This window comes from Suncus etruscus, chromosome 5 (assembly GCF_024139225.1).
Source record: "Suncus etruscus isolate mSunEtr1 chromosome 5, mSunEtr1.pri.cur, whole genome shotgun sequence".
Taxonomy (NCBI): domain Eukaryota; kingdom Metazoa; phylum Chordata; class Mammalia; order Eulipotyphla; family Soricidae; genus Suncus; species Suncus etruscus.
This window is the reverse complement of record NC_064852.1, coordinates 19,536,176-19,551,179: the sequence shown is the minus strand read 5'-3', so window position 1 is coordinate 19,551,179 and position 15,004 is coordinate 19,536,176. Positions and strand designations below refer to the sequence as shown.

The 15,004-nt window shown below is 53.5% G+C and overlaps 1 protein-coding gene across 1 annotated transcript in view; it reads left to right on the top strand.

The window, feature by feature from the left end:
• Nucleotides 1-15,004, top strand: part of DDX31 (DEAD-box helicase 31) — a 50,527-nt gene that overhangs the window by 31,424 nt on the left and 4,099 nt on the right. The window contains exons 17-19 of the mRNA XM_049774030.1: nt 657-738; nt 5,007-5,118; nt 11,191-11,359. Of these exons, the coding sequence (XP_049629987.1) occupies nt 657-738; nt 5,007-5,118; nt 11,191-11,359 (363 nt within the window). The remainder of the gene's footprint in view (nt 1-656; nt 739-5,006; nt 5,119-11,190; nt 11,360-15,004) is intronic.

The following is a 15,004-nucleotide window of genomic DNA, read 5'->3' as shown; positions in this document are numbered from 1 at the left end:
GGGCCGCTCTGCCACCTCTTTGTGCAGCCACAGGCAGGAGTGGGACAGGGTGCCCAAGCCAGTCTGAATTACTCAGTTCAGACCAAAGATTATTTGGTTTGTGCTCTTTTAAAAAAACTAATGAGCCAGAGAAAGACACAGCGGGGGAGGGGGTTTGCCTGTGCAAGGCTGACCTGCTTTTGATCCCCAGCATCCCTTAAGGTTCTTCCATGTCTACCAGGAGGAATTCCTGAGTACGGAGTCAGAAATAAACCTGCCTCCTAAATAAAACCCTTATATGCCTCCTACCCCCCCTCATCTACCTCTTTGAAGTGAATAGTGTCCTCCACCCCCTTAGTTGCACTGAGGCCACTACTGTCCCCTCCAGGTTAGAATGCTATACCCTTTGTCGTCACCCCTAATCTAGTTGGGAGGAGAGTGGGGCTGGGTCTTGGGCCAGTGGGGGACAAGGACAGGGACTCAGGGCCTGCTGCCTCCCCTGAGGGCTCCCCCATGAGGACTGGATGAAAGAGACTGAGGCGCTAAAGCCTTTGGCTCCCTGGCCTGTTCCTACATCACAGAGGGACTGTGACTCCTCAGGGTCTGAGACCCTCAGGGGAAGGCCGGCAGCGAGAGACGTGGAGCCCTGGCGCTGACATTCTGCCCTTTGCTCTTAGCCTTTCGGAGATGAAGATGGACACGATTCTGTCTGTCCTGATGAGAGAGGATTGCTTGCAGGGGACACGCTGGGCAGACCAGGTGAGCCTCTGCTGCGGGCCCTGTCCCAGTCCAGGGTAGGGATGTGGGATGGGTGGGGGGGTCCCTCCTCGATGTCTGGGCTTGGAAGAAGTTCTTCCCAGTGGCATATGGCATCCTTCCTGTCTCCGTCAGCCTTCCCCATCAACCCTCTATTTCACCATTTAATCGACTGAGAGCTGGAGTTGAGGTGCTGAGACAGATGCTCTGATGCTGGGTAGTGACCCCAGGCCCAGCAGTGCACAAGTCCACGCAGGCACCTACCTTAGGCTCCATCAGTGTTGGTGACCACTGGGGGCGACTGTTGGATGCTCGCTTCCTGTTCAGAGCCAAGTTGGGGTGAGGTGGGGGTGCTTCTGATAGCCAGGCCCAAAGCAGGCCCAGCTTTAAGGAAGTAGATGGGGGGGGCAGGGTGTGGGACCTCTGTGTCCTGACCTCTACTCCCTGACCTTCCAATGCTTGCTGGTAGGTGGATGTTTGGTTCTTCTTTGCAGGAAAGTAGACAAACCTCTGAGGGGCAGGAATAGTACAGGATGTGCCTGGAGAGGAAGACCGCTCCCTCCTCTCACAGGAAAGTGTGCTTGGCTCTGCTGTCACTCCTGGACCCTGGGCACTTCTCTACTGCCCATTGTGGGCCATGTCAGTGTTGGAGTGTGGCTGTGGCCCTGACTGGCCCTGATGAGCCTGTTGGCAGCCGCATTTCCTGTGGCATTAGCATCCGTGGCTACCACGGGAACAGATCCTGGGCAGAAGTGGCTGGGCCTGTGGTTTGAAGGGACTGAGTGCAGGACTTTTGGGTTGGTTTCCTGACTCATGCCTAAAGCCTGGTCCCCGTTCCTGGCCCCACTTCTCATGTATTGATGAGGATGTCTGGAAGCTCCTGCCAGCTCAATTCCTGGCACCAGCTTGGGGCCTGGCCAGGCGGGCAGGTGGGCACAGGTTTGAGCAGACCAGGCTTCCCCAGCACTGTTTCTAGGATGGTCTTTGGGGCCAGGATCCCAGAGCAGGTGCCCCCAGAAAATGCAGGGCAGCTGTAGAGCCCTCTGCTCTGTTCAGCAGAAATATGCTATGCTGCCACTCTGGCAGCTGCCCTCTGTAGCTTGGCACTGGGTGCTCCAGCAAGGCACAGACTAAGAGCTACATCCTGGCATCACACCTGGGGGACCTGCCACTGGAGCACATCCTCCCCTTTCTACTCTTTCTCTTCTGGCCTGGCTTCCCACTATGAATGTTGGCTGCAAGCAGCACCAGGCACTAGGTCAAGTGCAGGCCGGTAACCCAGGAAACCCTGTTCCCATTTAAGGCCTGGCCTGGGCACAGCTCAGTCAAGCTTCGTCCACTGCAGAGACATGAAGGACATATCTCTGAGAGAGAGAAAGTGCTGAACATGTCGGGCTTTCACCTACTCAAATAACCAGTTAATTGGGGAAAAAAATATTTGTGTCAAATTTAACTTTTAACTCAAAGAACAGAGAAAGCCTCAGTTCGTGTTGTTGCTAGTTATCACAGTCTGAGTCCTGCATGTAGACCCTCGAGAACAAGGAGGAGGGTTGCCCCGATCCCAGCTCCACTTCCTGTTCTCTCATGAGGCACCTTCCCCAGCTCTTGGCATTGCACATAGAGAGACCTGGGCCCAACAGGGAGCCCTTTCCCACACCGGGCCAGACCCTCATTACAGAGCACCAGTTCTCCCCATACACACATGTGTCCGGTCTGGGTGTCCCATCGGCAGCCCTGCCGCAGAGCCGGTGAGCAGGAGGAGCGAGGAGGCCTCTGTAAAATGTATATTTCATATTTAGGTCTATGAAATATACATGCCCGCGGCTGGTCTCTGAGTCTTCACCTCCTACAAAGAGAATAAATTTCATCTTTCAACTTGGCTGGGAAGCTCGCCCAAGGTTCCGGGGACCATGAGGGTGAGACTGGCCTGGCAATCGAGTGATTAAAACAAAAATCCACCCCTTTAGACTAAAAATACCTCAGAAGTTGGCACTGTGGAGACACGAGCCGAGAAAGGGAGCAGAGGCCCATCTGCATCCCAAAATCCCACACAGCAAAGATCATCCTTTGCTCATCTCAGGCTCATGTGCTGCTCCTAGTCAGGTGCCGAGTTTCTCTCCGCAGCGTCTGCTCAAAGGCAGCTGGTTTTCCTTTGAGTTTTTCAGTCCCGTGGAATCACAGCACAACACCCCTGTTTCATCCCTTCTCGGTTGAGGTTCCTCCAGCATCAGGGGTCGGGGGGCCTTCCAGACAAAGGGCAGTACATGCAGATAGATTGGGACCCAGGAATTTTCCTCGCCGACCCCAAAGTCCACTAGCTGCATGCTACTTTATTAACCAGAATGGAGTTTGCAGCAGTGGGAGGAAGCCATGGAAGCCAGCACTGTGGGTGTCTGACCCTGCAGGGTCTGACCCGCCTCATTAGGGGAGCTTTTACCTGTCGGGGCTGCTGAGTGAGCGAGCGAGCACAGCCCCCTAGCTTCAGCTTTAAATTTAGACTGTCCTCCCCACAAGCCACCTGAAAGCCACCTCATTCTCCAGGGGGGTCAGTTGGAAAACAAAGTGCAGGGGGGCCTGGGACCCTATTTCTTCCTTGGCGCATCCAGCCAGCCATTAACTTTTGCTTCTATTTTCCTAAAACTGACCTGGGCGCTCAGCCGTGTGAACCTGGCAGCTCTCTGCTCTTTACCTACACACTTCGCTTGTACACACTCCCATTATAGATGTGTATGTGGAGGGTTTTTTTTTTTTTTTTTGGCTTGGCTGGGAAAGAAAAGATACCTCATTTGAAACCTAAAGGGGGGCCTAAGAAAAGCCCTTTGTAATATATTGCCATATTATCACTAAATCCCCTGACAGCCGTGTCACCGAAGCAAGTCACCTGTCACTTAAGCTTGAGGTCTCTTTAATTTTCTCCAGGAATTCGCACCAGGCTGTCTTTAATTTGAGGCCTTTATTGGAATTCTGAACCCTCTCAGCCTCCCTGGCTCTCAGATCTATTCTGAGAGCTGTTACAGAATGTATACAATAACCAACAGAGGGATTCGCGAGGGCTGGAGCTGTGTTTATTTAACACTCTAGAGGGGATTTTTGTGCTTACTCGGTCCTGGCTGCCCGGCTTTCAATATCGCTTTGACAACCATTCTGCCCTTCTCATTAATTTTAAACAGTTAAAACACAGGAAAAAGAGGGAAAAGTTTTCATTATTAAAGTGCTTTACTTTTTAATAACAGAGGATTCTGTCCGCCGGGGGAAAGGGCACCCTTGCTAATTTCACATTCATATTAAAAAAAAGCCCTGGGTGAAGATGGCAACAGTGACAGATGCCTGCTGAGGTGACAAACACAGGCAGCCGCACCAGGAAGTTGGCGCCTCATGTCTGTCTGTCCATCCGTTAAGCCAGAGAAAGGAGTTCTGGTCGTTTACAGCCGCAGTGTCCTTCCACATGGGGAGCAGAAGTGATATGGCTGACCCCAAGCCATGCTGAGTATTGGGGCTGCGGGAATGAATGTCACTCCTCACTCCTGAGCTCCTTTGTTCTCCCTTGGGGCCCTGCCCAGACCTCACCAGGGCTAGGGCCAGAGGAGGCATGAGCTGGGCCCACCCAGGTGACCCTGGCTGCAAGGTCCAGGCTGGAAGGGGTGAGATTACATGGCCATTTCCTGCCATTCAGAAAGGGGCCAAGCCGTGCTCCCCTGGGGGCCTCTCAGGGAAGGACACTCCATTTCCCACAAGTCACCATGCTCCCAGTGTGGGACTTGTCAAGCCCCTGGACCTTCTGAAGGAAGGGGCTCTGCAGAGCAGCCTGGCAGTGCTCACAGGGCCTGGGAAGGAGGAAAGGGAGCCCTATTTTCGTCACACGTCTGGCCATTTCCTCCGATGGAACTGCTGGAGCACGTGTGAGGCACAGAGATGGGTTCAAGCCTTAACAAGTGAGCGAGACGAAATTCATTTGGAAACAGCTTGTGTTCAGGGACGGTCCTCAGTAGTTCAGTCAGGTTAGGAAACGTCCTCAGAGCCCTGGATGGCCTTTGATTTTGAGTAGGAATGATCAGAGGCTGGGAGGAGAGGTAAGTGAGTAAAGAGCGAGGAGTTCTGGGCCCGACTTAGCGGCCTCTGCCACCTCTTCCCGTCCCCAGCAATATTGAAAGGATTACCCCGCGGGCCCCTCAGCGCTTCCTGTGTGGTTTTACTGTTATTAAATCTATTAGAAACTGCTTCATTATTCCTGACTCTGACTTTCCTCTCCTCTAATCCTTCCGCTCGCCCAGCACCCCCGTGGCCTGGGCCCCCAGGACCTCCAGGCACGCGCCACCATCCTGCAGACAGTGTTTGAAGATTACGTGCACTCTGACGAGCGGAGGGTCTCCTGGGCCAAGCAAGGTAGGTGGATCCACAACCACCTGGGAGGGGCACCACCCACTGGGGTCCTGGCCTTTAGTTGCCACCACCACCAGCACCCCACACACACATACACACACACACTGTGGAGGAGTGTTACATGTAGTTTGTCATCTCCGGATTTTGCTCCAGTAGGACTTTGTCTTGGCTTTACTTTTGACTTGAGCCATTGGATATTAGTGATCTGATTCCCTGTGGCTTGGAACAGTGGATTTGGAGAGACTGATACATCCCCCCCCCCCCCCCCCGAAGAAAGAAGGGTGGGATGGGGTGGGGAAACAGCCAAGCAGTGACTACATGAAAGAGAGAGAAAGGATATATCTCCTAGGGCCGCAGTGGCAAACCTATGGCACGCATGCCCGTTGTGGTACTTGAAGGCCTTGCAGCTGGAATGTGGGAAGGTCCACATGGGGCCAGAGAGATAGCATGGAGGTAAGGCATTTGCCTTTCATGCAGAAGGTCATTGGTTCGAATCCTGGCATCCCATATGGTCCCTCGAGCCTGCCAGGAGTGATTTCTGAGCGTGGAGGCAGGATAAACACCTGAGCACTGTCGGGTGTAACCCAAAAACCCAAACCCCCCCCCCAAAAAGATAATACAGTGCAGCGAGTGTGATACTAACATCTTGTTATTAAGGTTTAATTGACGTGCTGGCACTTTGAGGAGATTCTTTTGGTTTTATGCATCAGCTTGGACACTCAGGCTCAAAAAGGTTAGCCATCACTGTCCTAGGGTCTCCAATTTGGATTATAGAATGGGGCTTGTGCCAGGGTCAGTCTTAGAACCTCAAACCACCTCAAGGTTCCTCCCATAGTGATATCGTAGAAGAGATGATAGTTATGGTCAGATTCTCTTTTTTTTTTTTTTTTTTTGGTTTTTGGGCCACACCCGGCATTGCTCAGGGGTTTCTCCTGGCTGTCTGCTCAGAAATAGCTCCTGGCAGGCACAGGGGACCATATGGGACACCGGGATTTGAACCAACCACCTTTGGTCCTGGATCAGCTGCTTGCAAGGCAAACACCGCTGTGCTATCTCTCCAGGCCCTATGGTCAGATTCTTATCACTTGTAGGGGCTACAGGGAGCTGCCTAGGAGGGCCACAGGACTGCTCTCCTTTCTATGCATTCAGTTACTGAACATTGGACTGAACTGGGCCTTAGCCTGGGTGCTTGGAACCCTTCACCTTCCTGCCTTCGCTTCAGGCAGGTCCCAAGCTCAGACACAGGAAAGAATTGCCCCAGTGAGTGAGTTAGCGAGGCACTCTGAGAAAACCAGTGGGGAAGGAACTGAGGGTTGGCAACCCCAGGGTTTTGGAACCAGATCCAAGCACGCTGGAGGGTGGTGAGTGCAATTCATGTCAAGACCCATGGCCATGGCCAAGCGCTATGGGGAGGAGAACACGGGCCAGAGTGGGTTGTTTTGTATGTGCCTGACAAGCCCAGGCCCTGAATATCATCTCAGGGTGACCCCTGTTTAAGAAGCGGTGACTCAGCAAATTCTTAGTCCCTACCCTGTTGAGGAGGGGTCAGCACAGGGCACCCTCTCTCAGGTTCGTGTGTGAAACAGCCACAGATGGGGCCACCATGAGTTGCTGCTCTCGGGTCCCTCTGAAGTATCCAGACATCAGTGCCCCAGGAGTGTCTGTGGGGCATTGGAACTTTAAGGTACAAGGGAACCAACAAGACAAGCCCATGCCTTTGCCTTAGTGTTGCTGCTGGGCTTTGGGGGCACCTAGTGAGGTGACAGTTATCTCAGGTGAGTTAGGCAGCCTCGGAAGGTGAGGCCCACTTGCCCACACGGGACAGACAGTGACGCCATCTCTCTGGGGAATATGGGACTGATACTTTGCACGCCTGTTCCTTGAGTTTCTGAGAGGAAGCCCTGATCTCCTAGCCTCTCCCCCAAACTCTCAGCTGCTCCCAGCTATGCATTCTGGGGGCTGGGCACCACTGAGTATATGAGTCACTGTGGGACCAGCCATGCTGCTGTCCCTGGGCCTTGTGATGTCCCCCCACCCCCAGGAATGAGTCCTCATGCCCTTGGGCCCATCTTCATGGTGAGAGCAAGTGACTACCAGCCTCGGTGCATCTGCCTTTGGCTTTTCTGCCCACTTGTGGTTCATATCTAGTGCCCTTATTTTACTTTGTGCTCTCCTCACTTTTCCTTTTTTAGTTTGAGATCCAAGAGGTGCAAACTGGGGGCTGGGAAGGTAGCACAGCAGAAAGGGCACTGGCTGTGCACGCAACCAGCCTGGTATCTGTCTGTGGCACTCCACAGGGACCCCCAAGCCTCACCAAGAGTGATCCCTGAATGGAGAGTCAGAAACAGGCCCTGGACACACTGGTATGGCAAAAAAAAAAAAAAAAAATCTAGTGCTATAAATCCCAAGTCCTGTGCCTGCAAATCACATGGGAAGACCTCAAACTGCCCCCCTGGGAAACATGCTTCTCAGAGTCCAGAACCCCGCAGCAGTGGTTGCTAACCTCACCCTGCCCTTCTCTTGAAGGCCAGAGGAAAGTGGCTTTTGTTGTCACCATTGAGAGTCAGGGGGTGACATGGTTTCTGAACTTTCCACAGTCTCCTTTCTCCCCCTCGATCCAGAGAACTCCCTTCCAAGTAAGATGCCTGGATGGACCATGTAGAGTGTCAGGGTTCAGAGGGTCGGCAACAAGCAAGGCAAGCCCTTTTTTTTTTTTTTTTTTTTGTGGTTTTTGGGTCACACCCGGCAGTGCTCGGGTTATTTCTGGCTCCAGGCTCAGAAATTGCTCCTGGCAGGCACAGGGGACCATATGGGGCGCCGGGATTCGAACCAATGACCTCCTGCATGAAAGGCAAACGCCTTACCTCCATGCTATCTCTCTGGCCCCAAGGCAAGCCCTTTTACTCCTGTATTATCTGTACTTTCTCCTTGCCTGCCCTCAACCATGCCCCTAAAGGTAGATTTGATGTTAGGAATCAGAACAGGATGTCCACAGGATCTTAGCTGAACTCCTCTAAAGGCCACCACCTACCAGGAATCAGTTCCTCTGCTGTGCTCAAGTTCCCCGTCACAGACAACCATTATTTATCTGCACCCCACCCACCCTGCCCTATCCACAGCCGCCTCATTTTTAGAAGAGACCCTGCATATGTGGGCTGCCCTACCATGGAGCCAGTGAGAGAGCTGGATGCAAAACCCACCGTGCCTTGACTCTATGAGACCAGCCCCAGTTGAGGACAGGGCCGGAAGCTCCATGGAAAGATGCCAAGCAATAGCAAGTGGCTCCTTGGAAAGATGGGCATGGCATGGGAGCCATCCTAGCTGAAGAGTGGAAATTCAGCTTTGCGTCCTTCCAAGACATGTGCCGTACAGCAAGGCAGTTGCCCTTCCCTTCCGCTGAGCCATATCCTACCCGGCTGAGCATGTTTTGACTTCACTAGTTGTTTTCAGACCAGAATAACTGTTGGGGATTGAGGAAGAAAGGCCGAGGGATGACAGGGCCAGACAGGCCCCTTGAGGGGTGGAAGTCTGACCACTTCTCTGAGCCATTGGTCCCCTGAGAATAGCAGAGGCCTTCGCAAGAGAAAATTTTAGGCGTGGGCCGGAGAACCCGTATAGCAGGGAAGGATGCAGCCTCGCATGCAGCCAACCTCTGAATTGGGCCCCTGAGCATAGTGGGTGTGCCCCAGAACCCCCAGAAGAAAAGAAATTGCTCCTGCTGGGGCCAGGGAGATGGTTCAAAGGGCTAAAGCACTGGCTTTGTGTGCAAGAGTCATGGGTGCAGGCCTTCACCCCACAGCCCCACCCCTAGTGTGACCCTCAGACCCAGAGGAAAAAAAAGTGCCGGCTGCCCCCACTGTACCCAGGGTGGCTTGGTTATTGCTTCCCATCGATTGGGAAAAGGAGCTCACTTTGCTCGGTAAACAGAGCTTTGATGGGTTCCCAGGGCCATTCCAGGAGCTCATCTGCTCAAATGACACTTTTTATTACTGTTCATAAACGCCGCTCTCCAGGTGCCGCCAGATATTAGGTGTAATCTGCGGGCAAACTCGCCAGGCCAGCCCGCTCCACAGCCTGGCCCACAGCAGCTGGGCCTGAGTTCTGCTGCCAGTCTGCCTGAAGGTGTGGGCTCTGCACCGGGGTGCAAGAGGGTGCCTCTAGGTTAGACACTAGGCACAGGAGAGGGAGAGGACAAGGGCTGCGTTGCTGCTCAACCTTCAGGGGCACTAGATGGATAAGATCTTTCCTGGGGTAGTCAGCTTAGCACATCCCCCTTCTCTTCCCCAGTCTTTGCAATAGAATGAAGGTTCCAGGAGAGACTCTCTGTGGTTGGCTCTAAGGATCTGTGCGATCCCAGTACCTTCAGTCGCTCTTTCCCTACTAGAGATGCTGTTGTAGGGCCAGGATCAGCCAGCACTTGCCCTGGGTTCAATCCCAAGGAACACGAACGAACACACACACACACCACACACACACACACACACACACACACACACACACACACACACACGAACGAACGAACGAACACACACACGCACGCACACTCACAAACGCTCACACGAAGTTTCACACACACTTATAGTTTTGTTTTTATTTGAACTCGGCAATGTTCAGGAGTTACTCAGCACTCAAGGACATCCTTGCTATGCTCAGGGAATGGGATGCCTGGGATTGAACCCATGTTGGCCACATGCAAAGCAAACACCCTCCCCGCTGTCCTATAGCTCTATCCCTTTTCAGTGTGTTTTTTTTGTTTGTTTGTTTTATTGGCTTTTTGTTATTTTATTTTATTTGGTGTTTTTGGATGTTTTGTTTTGTTTGGGGGCCACACCCAGCAGAGCTCAGGTGTTACTCCTGGCTCTGCACTCAGAAATCACTCCTGGCAGGCTCAGGGGATCATATGGGATGCTGGGGATCAAACCAGGGTCCATCCTGGGTTGACTTACATACAAAGCAAATGCAAAGCAAATGCCCTACTGCTATGTTATCACTCTGGCCCTAGCCTTTCAATGTGTTTTTAACCCGATCTCAAGCAGATCTTTTCAGGGAAGTGAATCTGGGTCCAGAATCACATTGCTCTTGAGATACTATTGGTCAACAGTGGCTGCTCCAGAAGGTGGTGGCCCAGGAGAGGAGTTAGAGAGGCCCCATCTCAGAAATTACTCTCACTCTTCGTTTTGTTTTGTTTTGTTTTGTTTTGTTTGGGTCACACCCGGCAGCACTCAGGGGTTACTCCTGGCTCTACACTCAGAAATCACTCCTGACAGGCTTGGAGGACCATATGGGATGCCGGGATTTGAACCACCGTCCTTCTGCATGCAAGGCAAACAGCTTACCTCCATGCTATCTCTCCAGCCCCATTCTCACTCTTCTTGGGCTCAGGAACTACCAAGAGTGAATTCTTTGGAACCTTTTGAATGTTGGAACCACAGCATATATTTACTGCTCAAAAAATAGAAAGGCAGTGGGCCTGGAGCAATAGCACAGCAGGGAGGCCACTAGTGTTGGATACAGCAGATTTAGGTTTGATCCTCAGCATCCTATAAGGTCCCCTGACTACCACCAGGGGTGATCCCTGAGTCCAGACTCAAGAGACAGCCCTGAGCATCACTGGTAATGGCCCAAAAACAAAAACAAAAAAAGATAGAAAGTCAACTAGGGAGACTAGAGAACCAGGCCAGTGGTAAAGCCCTCACCTGTCCCATCCCTGGCACACCATAGGGCTCCTCAAGCACTGCCAAGAGTGGTCCTGAGCACTGTAGGGTATGGCCCAGGCCCCTCAGTCCAAATAGAAAGGTGCAGATGAAAATTGACAAGGAAGGGACCATCAGCTCCAAAGATGAGATGCTCCTGGACACAGCCCACATATGTCTAGCACCCTCCTAGTCCTAGCTAGACTAGGAGGATCCTAACAAATGATTCAGGAAATTCACGACTCTCAGCTTGTTCAGATATACTTGAGCAATGGTCATGGCTGGTCAGAGCTGGTTTTGGGGGATCTGGGAGTCTGTACAATGGATGGCTGCTGGGGATGCACACTGTGGGCAGCTCATGACCTCTCTCCTCCACCCTCAGCACTGCAGTCCTTCATCCGCTCCTACACCACCTACCCACGCCACCTGAAGCACATCTTCCATGTCCGCGCACTCCATCTCGGCCACGTGGCAAAGAGCTTTGGGCTCAGAGATGCCCCCCAGAACCTCGGCGCTCCAGCCGTGAAGAAGAAGAAGACAAATCTGAGAAGGTAAGAAGGGCTTGTGAGTAAAGAGCTAAGAGCTGCAGGCCCGGCCATTCCACCGGGCATCTGCCCCCACAGTAACAGCTGCTTTTCCAGGCCTGCCAACATGCTGGGCCACCCTGGAAACCCTGGGCGTCATTCAGAAACCTGTGGTGCTTTTAGGGCCGGAGAGCTCAGTGGTGAGGCATTTGCCTTGCATGCAGCCTATTCAGGACGGACTGTGGTTTGAATTGCAGCATCCCATATGGTCCCTCATGCCTATCAGGAGTGATTTCTGAGCACAGAGCGAAAAATAATGCCTGAGTGCCGCCGGGTGTGACCCAAAAACCAAAAAGAAAGAAACTTCTGGTGCTTTCTATGGACTCAGTGCAGGGTGTCATCCAGTTGCTCTGTCTACCAGGATGGTTGCACCTGGGACTCTGCCCACACCACTCACTCCTGGGTACCAGTGTCCCGCCTGAAATGTTCCAGATAAAGAGAGAGGATTGGGGGTACCCTCACCACCTGTACCCTGTGATAAGGGAAGTGGGGGCCAGAGAGGTAGTATACTGATAAGGCACTTGGTCTGAATAGGCTGATCCCTATAAAGGACATTTAGGCTTTAATGGAGCGTGGGGCTTCTGTCCCCAACTCTGAGCTCAGAACCTGTTCTTCTGGACTCTTCTGCCTGTGTCCTTGGCTCTTAAGAGGGGAGGAAATATTCAGTATAGGGGGCCCCAGCAGCTCTGAGTGTGAAGGATTGTCTTAGGGGATCCTGGTTGGGGGTTCCATGTGGGTCACCCTTGAACCACAAAAGGCCTTACAGGCTGGGGTCCCAGGAGAAGGTGGATTTCGGAGATGCGAGCTGGGCCCTCCTTAGATGCACCGTCTGCCCAGCCCTGCGGGACCCTGCAGTCTGGCTCTCCTGCTCGCATCCCCTTGGATGGCCTCAGCTGACCTCTGCCATTGGACAGAAGCCCATTTGTGCTGGGCAGAGAGGGTTGGTTGGCACTCAGGGGGAGTCTCTTAGAAAGACCTGACCTGGCATCTAAGGTGGCTCTGTCTATTTGGACCCGGAGGTCAGTCTCGGTGTAGTCTCCACTGAGAGATGGTGCATGTGAGGGTCAGGACAGGCCCTATTCCCCACTTGCTGTCATGGCAAGTGGCCCTCTGGGAGAAGAGTCCTTCTGAAGTACGTCCAGACCCAGGGCTAGTGCAGGGTTTAGATTAGGGCTGGAGTTAGCTTTGTCCTCACCTTGAGCAGACCCCCGGGAGAAGAGCGATGGCCCCTGCTCCAGCAGATGGGCACCAGGCCCGTGTCCCTGCGCAGGGATTTTCCTGCTTTCTTTGACAGAGAAAGGGCTGATTAGCCGGGGAGGAGCGTACGAGAGGCTCCATGGTGCCTTTGATGTCTGCCGGCGCAGCAGGGGCAAGCACTGAGTGACAGCTGTGTGTCACAGGATTACCACGACAATGCCTCCTCAGTGCAGGTGGGCACCCGGCCATGTCGCGGGCCCTGTCTGGCCCCTCAAGGGGACCAAGGACTGAGGCAGCAGTCGCATGAGCTGTGTTTCCCAGCCACAGACAAGTCCCCCAATGCACTTCCTGCTGGGCCTGTCCCTGTGTCCACACTGGAACTTCCCCGGGGCCGTGAACAGGGTGGAGTAGGCTAGGCTGCTCCAGGCAGTCTAAGAGAGATTTGGGAACATCAGGCTGAAGCACTGAGTGTCTGGTATAGGTCCTAACAATAGGGGGGCAGTGACCGTCCTTGCGCACACAGACATAGCCATGCTCCCCGGCTCACAGCCCCTGAACCCCATTGCTGCCCCCTACCAGGAAACTGACGAGTTTGCAGATCTTAGGCCAGTGCAGTGCAGCCTACTCAGTGTCCCTCTGCGCCTTCCACAGGAAGTCAGGCCAAAAACTATGCAGGTGAAATGCTAGGGCTGGGCCGAGGCTGCAGCCCCTGTGCTGGGGTACCAATAGGGAGTGGCTCCTGTGCCACCCGGCTTCCCCTGTGGACTTGTCTAAGGCTCTTATGTCTGACTTTGTTCTGGTGGGCTTGGTGCTTGAGAGCTCCCACATCCTACTGAGCAACCTCACTATCCGCTCTCCTCCAGTTCTGAGGAAATACCAGTGGGCTTCAGTTTCAGTCTCCAAATCTCACATCTCTTGACCCCACCACTCCCAAGCCCTGTGTCCGTGCAGGGGGAGATTCAGCCTTCTGGTTTGGGTTTTTTGTTTGGTTGGTTGGATTTGGTTTTGATTTTTGGACTGCACCCAACAGATGTTCAGGGTTACTCCTGCATCTGCACTCAGGGATCATTCCCAATAAAGCTTGAGGGACCTGTGGGATTCTGGGGATCAAATCCAGGTCAGCCGTGAGCAAGGCAAACACCTTCCCTATTGTGCTATCACCCTGGCCCCTTTTGTTTTATTTTTGCTGTTGGCTTTGGTCCCCCCTGATGGAACTCAGGACTCCTCCTGACTCTGCACTCAGGGATCCCTCCCCATGGGCCTTGGGGGGCCCTCTGGGAATTAAACTAGACTCAGCCTCATGCAGGGCCAGCACCCTTCCCACTGTGCATCTGTCTGGCCCTTAGTTGTTCTCTCCCTTCTGCCCTCCCTAATCTCTTTCTCTTTTCTGCTAACAGGTGATCTTTGTTTTACAATTTTTCTTCCTTCCTTTCTATCTCACGGCTAGTGAAGTCCTACATCGTTTTCTTTTTTCATCTGGCTTATTTACCTAAGCAGAACACCTTGAGGTTCATCTATGTTGGACAGGGCAGGATTTCAGCCCCACGAGTGGGGACCTCGTGTGGATGCCCATGCCATGGTCCCGTCCATCAAGGGGGTGCCATGGGGGCAGGTCCCAAGCATGTACAGACCCGAGTATAGGAGTGTTGATGTGATGGTTCCAGCACCCTCACTGCATCCCTGGCGCCCTGTGGTCTGCCCTCCCTGGCACCCACCTTGGAAACAAGCCCCCTTCCTCCAAGCCCAGACCTGCAGCTGCCTCCCGCACCGCAATATTCTCCTGGTGACAGGCACCTCGCCTGCCAATTTCTATGTGGCATTTACAACCTCCCTAATATCACTTAATTAGCTGAAGGCAATCCTGGAATCTTGCCCACCCCCAAGAAGCCTCCTGTCTTCAGCCTCTTCCTGCTCCTGTGCAAGGAACATCCTGGACAGAACCCATTGGGCTGGGACAGATCCTTCCTGCCCTGCTCCCTCTCGGGGCACGCCCTCAGCTTCCTTGCACCCCCACTATCCCTGTCTTCCCTCAGAGCTGCTCCTCAGGGACTACTACCCCTCCCTGCCCTGTATATGGGTGTGACATGGGGTCTGTAGCCCCCGGGTTGTGCATCTGTCAGATATGTGCAGTGTGCCGGGCAGCTATGACCCTGGCCTGTTGCATCCTCAGCACCTCCTGCCCTGCCCAGTATGTACTCGGGCATGTGCAGAAAGACATGCACGATTGGGCGCATCTGTGCTGCCGAGACAGCCATGATGACTCAGCATTGATGTGCCAAGACCCTAGGGGTGACCCTGGTGAGTCAGGACTGAGTGCTGGATGACCAGATGCCCTCAGGATTGTCTGCTGACCAGTGTGTGCCTGGCTCTCTCTGTGGAGAGTGACACTGGGGAGTGTGGGCAGGTCCTGCAAGC